Source organism: Cibotium barometz, chromosome 48, assembly GCF_041138505.1.
Source record: "Cibotium barometz isolate CiBa-2024 chromosome 48, ASM4113850v1, whole genome shotgun sequence".
Taxonomy (NCBI): domain Eukaryota; kingdom Viridiplantae; phylum Streptophyta; class Polypodiopsida; order Cyatheales; family Cibotiaceae; genus Cibotium; species Cibotium barometz.
The window spans coordinates 32,429,985-32,442,917 of NC_141093.1; the positions used below are offsets into that span (position 1 = coordinate 32,429,985).

The following is a 12,933-nucleotide window of genomic DNA, read 5'->3' on the forward strand; positions in this document are numbered from 1 at the left end:
GACAACATCTCTAGATACAGTCACCTTCCAATTGAATGGAACATACAACTGACATCCTTTTCTCTCACTACTATTATGTACCACAAAGATACATTTCAAAGCCTTTGCTTCAAGCTTATGTCTGCGCTGTGATGGCACATGCACATAAGGCAGGTAGTCAAAAATGCGCATCTAAATAATGGTTGTAATTCTACCAAGTCGCCGAAAATGTGCATATAAGTAATGACCATAATTCTTCCATTCCAAGCTTCATAAGTTGTCATAGATTTCAAGGCCTTAATCGGATAGTGATTCAGTACATAATTAGCACACATGACTGCTTCAAGCCAAAATCTAGAAGGCAGATCCTTGCTTTTGAGCATACATCTGGCCATTTCCATGAGTGTTTGACTCCAGCATTCAGCCACACCATTCTGTTATGGTGTATAAGGAGCAGTACACTGATGAGAAATGCCACGTGACAGCATAAAAGCAGTAAACTCATTTGAGAAATATTCCCCTCTTGGTTGGTATGCAATGTCAACAGCTTATGGTTGTAGCGTTCTCAGCAAGTGAAAGAAACTAACTGAAATCTAAAAAGGCATCCGATTTGACCTTCAAACCATACACCCAGCAGAAGCATGTGTGGTCATCAATGAAAGTCATGAAGTATATATGTCCACCGAAAGAGGGAGCCCGCATAGGTCCACAGAGATCACTGTGTGTGTGCACTAGCTGTAATGGGCAAGTAACACACAAAGTGCCATCTTTCGGAAAGGACTAATAATGCATCTTTCCCAGTATACCTTCCTCACATACCTTGTGGGGGAGCTACAAAGGTGACAACTCATGAATCATAGCTTGACATTGTAACTACAGAATAGATGGAAAATTCAAGTGACCAAACCGAACATGCCAAAGCTCAGTGTCACGTTAGATCTGTGGCGTGGAAACAATCAAAGCATCTGCATTAGAATCAAGAATCATTTCATACATGTCAAGTCTCTATATGCCATTACGTAATGTATCAGACAAGAGAAGCGCATAAGAATTAGTTCTGTCATGAATGAAATAGAAATGATCAGAAAATTGGATCTTTAAGCCAACTTTGGCAAGTGCTAAGACAAAAATGAGATTCTTGCAAATTCCAGGTACATACAAGGTGTCAGCAGTATAAGTATCCCTATAACATGAAGTCGATTCGACATTGCTAATGCCTTTGATGGGATAGGATGCATTGTTAGCACAAAAAACGGTTCCACTTGACGGAGCATCTCTCAAGGTAGTAAACAACTTCTTACATGCTTAGTGGCAACAGAATTAAATTACCAGAATCCGACAAGAATAGCAAGAGGTAGGCAAATCACTACATTTTACTATCAATAAATAACCATCAAGTGTAAAATTTGCTTCCTCTACATTATCACTTGTAGTGACATAGCAAGTCCTTGCTGTGCCACTACTACTTATTCTTCTTCTCACTCTCCTTCTGCTTCCAGTAGTCTCTAGAACATGACCAAGTTTTCGACAATAATTACATCTCTTCTTCTTCTCAGTTGCCTCCACTTTGGGCTTAGACATATCTGACTAGGCTTGTGCTTTGCCCTTAGGCTTAGCACTAGATTTACCTTTGCCGCCGTGATGGGAGGTAGCAAAGGCCTAATTGGAAGAAAGCATATGGTTCCTATTGGAACAAGACTGCTCTTTCTATAATAGGAGAGAGAGCTAGCAAATCATTGAAAGTATACAGATCTGTATTCCTTTTTATCAAGAGGCGAAGCGTGGTAAAAAATCCCTAATATGATTAAGACAAGCCATTGACAACGATAGAAATAAGAGAACTATCCAGAATAACCTCATCAATATTGATCAATTGTTCCCTCAAATCCTTAACATAGGTTAGAAATGCATCCATAGATTCACCCTCTGTCAAGATGCTCCAAGTCAAGCTTTTTCTAGGCAACTTGGGCTTCATAGCAGATCTAATATAGAGAGGCAAGGAAATCCCATGCACTCTTAGCAGATATACATGAATGGATGTGAGGAGTAACTTGCCATTTTCAAGACAAAATAATAAGTGCATGCGCATGTGCATCTTTGGCATCCCATTTAAGTTATTTTGGTGTAGGAGGAGTAGGTGCAGACTATACACTGCCACTAGAACCAGAGTCATTGGTTCCAACAATGGATCGATTGGACGTGCTAATAGCATATATGGGCCTAGTAGTCTGGAGGTTAGCACCAGATACATATGCCCATAGGTTCTTTTCCTCCAGAACATGCCGTATCGTATATACCCACATGGGATAGTTCGTTCCAAGGACACCAAACAAATCACTGGTGTTTCTGGACATTTTTCATAGCAAAGGAATATACAAACTAAAGTATATCTAACACATGGAGTACCTGCAAGGGAGTCAAAGTACTTCAAACATCTGTAGAAGGTTGTACAAACTTACCAGATCAGCAATCTGCAGGAGGTTGGAAGTTGCAAGCGAAATTAAGTGTGCAAAATCGGTAGGTGCGAAATCGGATGGAGAATCCAATAGGTCAAAATCTGCTAACGAGGAATCAACTAAGCGAAAGCTAACGTGGAATCAGCAAGACAAAAGCTGACATGGAATCAACAAGTCAAAAGCTGACGTGGAATCAGCAAGTCAAAAGCTGACATAGCATCAGCAAGCCGAAAGCTAATGTGGAATCAGTGAACGAAAGCTGATCAACAGGTTGTAATCTACAATGTCAGAGGCTCCAGCTGACATAAATAGAGTCGTCATGTCGGAGATGGTAGGCGAAAGCAGTTGATGCAAAAATCAAAATTACAAGTGGAAGCAACTGATGCGAAATCTACAGATCAAAATCTATAGATGGAAGCAACTGACACAAAAACAACAATCAAATGTCGAATTGCCTAAGACCATAGGTGGAATGTTGAATGCGAAGCCGAGTGCTAAAAGCAAAAAGTCGAGTGCTGAATGCTGACTTTATTAAATGCAAAAAGCCAAGTGCTGAATGCTAACTCCGCTGAAAGTAAACCCGGCCAAGAAAAGAAAACCCAACCAAGGAAGTAAACCTTGTGCCAACTGTTGAATCCGAAAAGCTGAAGACTAAAAGCTGATTGGCTGAAAGCAGGAAGCTGAAGACAAAAAAAGGACTTTTGAAGGTAGAGAGCCAAACGTTGAAGGTGTAGAGCGAAGTGTCCAAAGCTGAAAGCTACGCACTAGAGGCGAAGAGCCAAGCGTTGAATGCTGAAAACTAAAAGCCAAACACTGAATGCGAAAACTAAAGGACTCAGCTCTACAGACTAGGCAAAACTAATTGACACAACTAAATGAGCTAATCAAGAAAAATCAACTGATGCAAAGGTCAAATGCTCAAGAAGAACATTGAGGGGAGCTGACAGGTCAAAGCTGATGGACACAGAAGTCCAATGTCCAAAGAAAGTTGAATGACTGAAAAACAACAACAAGAGTAGAACTAGCTTAAATACTCTGATGCAAGCTGAGTGAAGAGCTAGTGTGAAGGTGAGCCTTGAATGTACAGCATTATTAACGAAAGTAACGCTAATGTATAAAAGAAAGAAAAAAAGCCTTAGATTTGAGAACTGAGTGAGAGAACAAACTTGACGAAAAAGGGTGCAAATTAGATACACCAAAAAATACAGAAAAGGAACAAAAACCCTAGAACTCAAAAAAAGATAGCTCCTTATCCGAGATGTACATTTGTGCAACTTAATGAGCCGCGAACAGTGATTGGCGACAAAGAGCTATTGGTTATGAAGCCAAACTCTAAACCCTAAGCACTGTCTTCAAGACAACAAGGCTGTGATATGTGAAAGGAGATGCACTTTACAAACTCATAGACAAAACACGCACACGAGGTCAGAGAGCGATAGAGACAATGCGAATGCTAGAAGTACTCAATTGGATGATGGGTAGCCCTAACACTAGGGCTGACCTGGCTGACACACCGAGGGTGTGTTCTCACGAGAAAAAATCCATGTCAACATAGGGTAAAAAGTGCCCGTGATCAGCACTACTCACACTTGAACTTCCCAAAAGCACAAGACTAAACAAGTTGAAGCCCCTCACGTGTGAAGGTTATTGCATCGTTTGATGCAAGTCACACAATGGTGAGAGTTGCAGTAGATGCAATCCAGTTTGTGAGATCTGCACATCTCAGGTCGAGCTAGATATCGGGCTGCTGGTGGTGGCTGATGTGGTGCCTACGTGGCACATCAGCCACGCTGGCAGTCAACAGTCGGCAGCCCCTTTTTTCGCCCGTGGTTTTTTCACCCGCCGAAGCCGCCGCCGGTTGCATGCAATTAGTGGAGTGAAAAAATAAATTAAATCTTCCTAAAATAGAAGCGCCAAATTTGCATGCGACGCTGTTGGAGCAGAAGGGAAAACCAGGCGTTTTTTTTTCATTTTGAATCTGCCAGCATTCGACCACGAGGGGAGCTCGTCCTGCTGCAAACGATTTTCCCCTTCTGAATCTGCTGCTCGCTCGACCGTCGAAGTCGCTCGTCCTGCTGCTGCGCTGTTGAATCAAATACACGTGCTGCTGCTACTCGCTCGACCACGTGTGGGGCGAGTTCTGCTGCATGGAGCTGAACCGGCTACGCTGTTGGAGGAGAACCTGAACGTGAGCCGCTACTGCTGCTGCTGCGTGGAGCCCTGCCAGGTAGCCTGCGATTCAACGCATCTCCTTTCTTTCAGCGCCCTACTCTTGTCAAGGGTTTAGTCTAATTAATAAAATAAATTTAATTAAAAAACAACTTTAATTAAATCTTGTCATGCTGCTGCTGCTATTCTGTATGCATGCATTCTTGTATTAATTTAGAGGAAAGTATTGTGTATGCATGCATGTATGCTTATGGACAGTTATTTTTTAATTAAAGTTATCTTGATGCATGCATGCTTAAAGAATCTTGATTTAGAGGAAAGTATGGGAGAATGCATGCATGTATGCTTAATTAAAGTTATTTTTTAATTAAAGTTATCTTGATGCATGCATGCTTAAAGAATCTTAATTTAGAGGAAAGTATGGGAGAATGCATGCATGTATGCTTAATTAAAGTTATTTTTTAATTAAAGTTATCTTGATGCATGCATGCTTAAAGAATCTTTAACATTTAAATAGGGTAGAGAAAAGTATTGTGTGTGTGTGTGTGTAATGTCTCATTCTATATGTGTGTGTATGTAACAAAAAGAAACTATTGATAATACAACAATGCATACAAGCTTAATGAAACTTTAACATTTACAGAAAAGTATTGTGTGTGTGTGTAATGTAGCATAAATGACAACTTATATCATTTCAAGCACCATAAACAATGTGAACTCTCCATCCGTGTTAGGAGCTTCAGAGATGCCAATTACTGCACCTAATGTTAGTCCAAATCGAGAGGGTACTCCTCCCAGTGGGAATAGACGTGCCGACATTTAAGAAGCCCACCAATTTCTTTGTGCGACGCGAAATGGACGAGGTGCGCTTTGAAGCTCTTGCATGTATTTAGAAGTTTTTAGTCTTTAGTCTCTAATGATTTTCAATAAGTTTGAAAGCTTGCGGGTTGCCTTAATTTTGTTCTTTTGCATGTTCAATCAATGTATTCACATGCTCTTATTGTTTGCTCATAATACTCATGTTCAAACTCGTGAACAATCAATGATGTTTCTTCAAGATATTCATTTGCTTGGACGTATATATGCATGATTGTACTTATTACACCTTTATGCGTGCAGTTCGTTGAGCATGTTCATGAGGGGGCAAATATTCGACAATTTTTTTGTAAGATTGTTGATTGTCGCCATGCAAGGAAACCTTTTCCCTCTAAAGTGCGTATGGAGGCACATCTTCTCAACTGCCATGACATACGTCTTGAAATACCAGACGTACGTAAGGTAACGAAGAAGATGAGGCTCTCTAAAATGCCTGGCTGTGTAGAAGAAGTTTTAAAGCATGAGGCTGGCTACATGCGTCGAGCCAACGAGGGGAAGTTTGGTTGCTCCAAAAGAGAAGGTATGGGATCATCATGTGTAGCATGATTGTTAAGCTAACACATTTATATTGGGTTATATCAAAACTAATTGGTCATGGATGACATGACCAATTTTGCAGGTTGCTATGAGCAATCCATTGACCTCAGCACCCCAACACCCAAGAAAGCAAGTGAAGGTGAGGAGGAAGAAAATGGAGATGTGGAGGATTCAATTGAAGGTGAGGAGGAAGAAAATGGAGACGTGGAGGACACAATTGAAGGTGAGGAGGAAGAAAATGTAGATGTGGAGGATACAATTGAAGGTGAGGAGGAAGAAAATGTAGACGTGGAGGATACAATTGAAGGTGAGGAGAAAGAAAATCTAAACGTGGAGGATACAATTGAAGGTGAGGAGGAGGATTCAATTGAAGGTGGGGAGGCCCCCGATGTTGCAAATGCAGATGTTGACAATACGCATGACATGAGCACACAGGTGATACGTAATGATAGCATTTGTTTTACAGCTTAAGCTGTTGATGGTGATGAATTGAATTGACGCTTAATTTTTTGTTCGTAACAGGTCGAAGAGAGTGAGCCTCAGGAAACGCCAATTCATGTTGTGAAACAACATGCTCCCCTTCGACGTTCTTCGCGTTTGATGGCCAAGAACAACATAGCTTAGCGATATTGTTTTTGGATTTAGTCATGTCAAAGCCTATGTAGCTTTTTTTATGTCCCCATTTTATGTGTGAGTTTGCATACACTCTACGTAATAGCCATTGTGGCCAAAAACACTATCATTTCTAATATGGTACATTTGGAATGGTTTCATGACATTAAGCCTCTCTCTCATGTTGTTTTAAATGAAGCTCTTTCTTACAGACATGTTGAATGTTGAATGTTCTTTTAAATGAATGTAGCATTTTGTACACGCTTATACACGCTATACACGCTATTGCAAAGCTCTGTTGAAGTCTCTCTCTCTCTCTCTCTCTCTCTCTCTCTCTCTCTCTCTCTCTCTCTCTCTCTCTCTCTCTCTCTCCTCATACACGCTATTGAGAAGCTCTCTCACACACACACACAATCTTACACACACCAACTTTGTTTCTCTTACACACGGCAACACACGAACAAAATACGGCTCAATACGCACAATAATTGGTTGAAGACTGTGATGCAAAAAGCCATTGAAGCATTGGAGAGTTCATTACATAAATTCAAAAGGCTACTTTGAAGCTTTCTTGTCAAGCCTTTTTTGCATTCACACTTTGGTTTTCTTAGCAGGGGTCTTGAAGGGGTGAGCCAATGGGTGACTCTTTGATGATGTTGATTTCTTCTTGTTGCCCTTCTCAAAGAATGGTTTTGCTCGCTTCAAGGAGTTGCCGAATCCATCTTCCAAGACTTGAAAATTAGCTTGTGTTTCTGTTCGCTCATCCATTCTTGCCTTCTTCACATGGCCCAATGTTCTCCTCAATCCATTGCAAGCCTCCTCAATCAAAGGTTGGTCCTGTCCTACAAAACAAGACAACTCTTGCCACAAGCATTGAAGTGTCTTCACATTTCCTTCTTGCTCAAGTACTTCACTACATACATTGTCCCCCCCCTAATGCGGCAACATCATCACCATTTGGTTCAAGCACATCAATAGTAGATACACGTGAGTGAAGATCGACACTAGACCTAGAAGCATCTCCCCATGCTTCATACATATGTTGGCATTGCTCCATAAGTGAAGCATGTGAAGCACCCCGCAACAACATCACCTTAATTTGGTGCTTGCAAATATTTCCAAGCTCTGTCCACGCACATGTGCAGCATGCCCATTGGCAATCGGAATTGTAGACTGTGTAAAATGAAGCTTTTGTGTGCATGCTCTCCACTATAGCAACACCACCAACCTTGAATGAGACATTAGCATCTGGTATATGAAGTGCTCGCTCATAAGAATTCTCCACTACTCTTTCAATGGCGTTGTTCCTCATAAAACCATTGTCCTTCAACTGCTGAACATACCAATAATATGGCAAGCATGATGATGTTAACTTGTATAAGAGCCAATCCACCCGCCTCGAACTCATCCTTTTGGAAGAGCCCAAGAACTTATATTTGAGCTGCCCATGATATGACTCTATTGCTCCATTAGTGTCTTGTCCTGAATGTGGAAGCAATCGGGAAGCACGCACCCACATTTCTGCACATAAAACAAATGAAGTTAGAAGAGCAAGAAATGAAGTACGAACAAGAAGGAGAGCAAGTGTGCATTATTTTACCTATAAGAAGAGTATGTATAAAGTTTAAAATTCAACCTTACCTAGTTTGGCCTCCCAATAGGTTTTGAAATACTCAATAAAACTCCCCTCATCTCTAAAGTCGGAGTAGAAGGTAGAGATCATAGCCTTTGCATCCTCCTTGATTATATGGTCTGTAGAATTTGCTGACCCTTGCATGTTCATGATATTTCCCAAAGACCAAAACATAGAAGCTCTTTTGGGCCATTCCTTCACCTTCTTAATAAGGTGTCGGAGCCAACAACGTTTGACATGCCACAAGCATAGAAAAATGGGTTGATTGAACACCACCCTACGAAAAATAGAAAGGACACGTCACATAGAACTCAAGCACACAGTTCTCATTAGTTTGCACTCTACACATATTAACATATGGTCCTAACCTGAGTGCATTAATCTCCGTTTCGGCATCATCAACCATAAAGGCTCCGGGCTCCCATGATTTATGAAAGTCAAGCATATTATCTCTAAACTTGGTTAACCAAGTGCAAGTACACTCAAATGTAGCTGAAGATGTAAGCACCCAAGCAATGGGCACACCATTGCGATGACCATCAAAAACAAGGATTGTATACAAATGAAACTGTTCATGTGTTTTAAAGGAAAGTGAGAATGTGAACAAGAAGTAAAAAATGAACATTTATTATAACTTAAGAGAATGTGAACAAGAAGTAAAAATGATAATTCATTACACCACATACCTTATATTTGTTTGTGCCAAAGGTAGCATCCATCGCAAAGAAGGTTCCCATTTCCGAACTTCTTGCACATCTCCCTTTGCCATGGTGATTGTATTCCAAGGATAAATTCCTTGGAATGTTCCACATCTTGCTCCTGGTAGATAAAGGTGCTTGATTGATTCTCGTGACACCATCTCTTGGTGCTTTCCGCATCATCTGTGTGTAGCTCTGGTACTGATCAATAACCAGCTTGCTAGATATATTCATGATGTCACGAATAGACAAAAAGTCATCCTAACCATAGTAATTGTAGGGTCATGACTTTGGCTTGAATGCAATGCTTCGACATGCATTTCCAACACTTGATGTGGAGAGAAACCACGATATAGCATGCTTGAAACCCATAGTTTCTTTTGCATTGAGATCCATGGAGAGAACTTCAAAGAGGGATCAACAAATCTTATACCATGACAAACCTCATCATTTGCATTTGTGTGGTATGGATGTATGTATGAGATTATGGCAACCCCTGGATCTTGTGCGAGCCTCTTGACAATAAAATGACATTTACATCCACGCTTTCACTTGCCCTTGTGATGGGAGGGCGCCTTTTCTTACATGGCTTCTTTGCACTTGGCTGTGTCAACTCTTTTGTTTCACTACGCTCCTCCATCTCACCATCTTCACGATTCGACTCGTCACCACTATTCTCCTCGACCTCAACATCATCTTCACTACTAGTGTCCTTGCATTCAGTGAGCTGGGTAGTTTCGACATCTTTGCCATCCGCAATGTTAGATTGCATTGGCGCTTTAGTGCCAGCAGGACCAAAACCACACCAAAAGCTAAACAAAACAAAGAAGCAACGATAAACATTTAATTGTATGTGTGTGTGTGATGAACTCCGAATGGATTAGACAAACTAAAACAAATACACACTTACACTATCTTCTCAATCCATGATTCATGTGCAATCTTTGTAAGATTGGAGGCATCTCGGTGATGGTGGCTATATTTTTTGAAAGATGTCGGAAACTTTGCATTGTCGGCTGCTCCTTTTACAAAATCGGCAACACGATTCCAAGGGATTTTTGCTTCGCGTACAAATTTGTATTTTGAACGATTGTCATATGAGTGCACCCAACACAATGCTGTCAAATCGAAGACACCGATGGGGGGCATTTGAGAACTCATGGCATTCTCTAAGCTTCAGTTTTGGAGAGACATGAATAACCAATTAAAAAACTTGAACCTGCTGAACCAAAGGTCACAGTAGCCGGTGAAGGTTTTGCAAGGCCAAAGTTTATGGTGAAAGTCAAATGAGAGGAGGCCGATCACTTACATGTAGAGCCTGCGAACGAACTGAATGTTGCAGGAACCATAAAAAGAAGGCACCTTGACGGAACCTGCTTGCAAAGGCCGCTGCTGGACTTGAACGTTCTACTGCGTGGAGAAAACGAGCGTGAAGTGTAGGGTTGGAGGCGTGTAGGGGTGTAGCGTGTGGCCAGCTGGAGCGTGTAGCGTGTGGGGCTGGAACACGGCTCCTCTGTGTATTAATGACGATTCGGCGCCTGTGTATTTTATGGCTGCTCGGCGGGTGAAAAACGGGCGAAATAAAACAGCAACACCTCTGTTGACTGCCAGCGTGGCTGATGTGCCATGTAGGTGCCACATCAGCCAGCAAGCCGAAATCTAGCTTCAGCCGCACATCTCTAGATTCTCACTTAGAAAGGGAAGAAGCATGTTGCTCATCTCAAGGAGCTCACGGCGGCTTCATGAAGAGGAGTAGTGGGCAAGCGAGCAGATCGACCTCTTCTCTCTTCCCGTCAGAGAGCACCAAAATCATGAAAGTATTCCTGAGATCTGCCCTAGGAGACATGAAGATCGGCAAAGCGCCTTTGACCCACCGACCCTGCTGTCTATTTCTTCTGCGACTCCACCTCGGGTGCTTGTCGACACCATCAAAGTCAGCAAGGGTCATGGTTATGAGGGTGTCATGCAAAGATGCATTTGCACACCAACTCTGGGCCTAACCTTATTAAAGCACCATCTCTTTCCTCATTCATTAAAGTACGTGACATTGAGCAATTGTAAAATTGAGCCACAAGATGGAGATGAAGACTTTTTGGGAGTGGGAAACGGGATATCGGAGGATGTGCAAAATTTTGTGTATCATTTTGCATGCTCAAGGCCACGTATCTTTCCTAGATTTTGATTTTTCTAGCCTCAATCCATCTTGTCACAAAACCAAGCATTGGGCTGCCTACCCTGGTGGTCCTGATGTACCCTCTTGATTCACAAAAGATGGAGCGGTCCAAAGTGCTCCCTTTATCCTCACCAAGCTAGGATACCGTAAGGGTTCTAGTTCTCTCCCCATAGCCCTTGGTGTCAGTTGTGGCACAACCCTTCTAGACCATTTTATGTATATGCATGTGTGTGTGTGTATGAGAGAGTGTGTGGGAGAGAGCAAGCAAGGCTTCACCGCTACCACAACACAAGGCACCAGCCACCACCACCTCTCCCACAACCTCCTGGCACTTTAAGCCAAGCAACTGGCCTCCAAATCAAGTCCCCAATTCACCAACACAAACCATACCTGCTAGCACCCACACTATCAATATGCCTAACAAAGGCGACACCCGGCATCCTCAAAACCACTGCCAAAGCTTCAAGAAGCCAAACTGATGCAAAGATGTACTGCATCCAATCACTACCGACAATCTGGCAAGTCATTTTCAACATAACACAGACGCCCATAATCTTCTCGAAAAGCCAGTAAGTGTAGGTAAACTCTTCACCCTCCTTTTACTATTTCTTTGGGCTCCTCACTAAGTGGGTAGAGCACTTCCCACACAAAGGGTAGAGCTGGGGATTGTTTGCAAGTACATTGCTTGGATAACCCAATTGCAAGCCATTTGCAAGTCCTAAATAAAATCTTGCTACCACTAAACTAAAATCATCTTTCACTTATTACATCTAGACCCTTCCAAATTTTCAGTGTGCAGTCAACCCTATTCACTCACAATCTGTTCTCACCACCAACACTTGGCCACATAGAACTGGACTATTCTTCCTACCTTTTGGTCCTTTCTACACCTATCTATGCACTCCACTCTTTTGCTGATTGCACCCAATGCTCTCAAACCGCACCGTATCAAGCTAACAGTGGATCCCAATCTTGCATGCCACATCCATGCCCCATGCCAACACTTTGCATGCTTACCTTCGATCCAATTATCTTGTCTTCTTCATAGAGTCTCGTTCTTACTCAGACTAGTTGGATCCTTACACCCAAATGGAGCCCTTCATGAACAATAGGGATTCAATCAACCACACTCTCATCTCCCTCCAAGGCACAACACTTGCCTCCTCCATCTGTGCTACTCAAGCAAGATTGATATGCCAAAAAGGTCAAAGCATTGTCGCATGCCCAAGGTTGGCAATGTCTGGCATTCCAACATTTCACTCCCCATGCCGCAAACACTATGTAGTAATGCTTCTCTTCTTTCCCCATCGACATCAATGCTTTAAGCAAAAGAAAACCAATGATTAGCCACCAATATTTCAAAATGAGACTCAAGAAGCACCTAGATCCATATGGCCATGTCCGTGCAAGCCACCCATAGTTCGGGGTTTATCAATGTTCCTACCACCTTAGGGGTATCCTAAATTCTTCCATTCTCATGGACAACCTAATCTCAATCCCACCTACCTCATCAACTAGCCTCGCTACACATCAAGTACTAATTTCCTATCTCAAACCATGTATAAGAGTCAAAGAAAGCACACAAAAAAGTGTCAAAGAAAGCAATGTTTTGGAGTTTTCACCGAATGAAGCTTCTACATGGGTCCACCTTTTTCCCAGTGTCCGTGCATGTCACTTGCAACAATATATCCATGAGATTTTCATGTAATAGACACAGACACTTTTGTTTCATCAAGAATCTGCATTAAGCCTCATCATTGCGATAGAGCAACCATATCCAGATACATTTCTAGATGGGGA

The 12,933-nt window shown here is 42.0% G+C and overlaps 1 protein-coding gene across 1 annotated transcript; it reads right to left on the bottom strand.

Annotated features, from left to right (window-relative positions):
* Nucleotides 1-7,220: 7,220 nt before the first annotated feature.
* On the bottom strand, nt 7,221-11,660 carry LOC147611082 (uncharacterized). The gene is made up of 8 exons (XM_086785332.1): nt 11,524-11,660; nt 9,871-10,134; nt 9,499-9,772; nt 8,949-9,221; nt 8,631-8,830; nt 8,271-8,539; nt 7,858-8,150; nt 7,221-7,466 (listed from the first exon to the last, which is right to left on the bottom strand). The coding sequence occupies exons 1-8, from the start codon at nt 11,658-11,660 to the stop codon at nt 7,221-7,223; spliced, it is 1,956 nt and encodes a 651-aa protein (XP_086641458.1).
* Nucleotides 11,661-12,933: the final 1,273 nt, after the last annotated feature.

What these genes read in the sequence shown, in the direction of transcription:
- LOC147611082 (XM_086785332.1), bottom strand. Translation starts at nt 11,660, where the DNA reads ATGACTTGCCAGATTGTCGGTAGTGATTGGATGCAGTACATCTTTGCA. An exon ending in TCATGGATTGAGAAGATAGT is followed by an intron (nt 9,773 to 9,870) that starts GTAAGTGTGTAT and finishes TGTTTTGTTTAG; the next exon opens with CTTTTGGTGTGGTTTTGGTC. An exon ending in ACGGAGATTAATGCACTCAG is followed by an intron (nt 8,540 to 8,630) that starts GTTAGGACCATA and finishes TATTTTTCGTAG; the next exon opens with GGTGGTGTTCAATCAACCCA.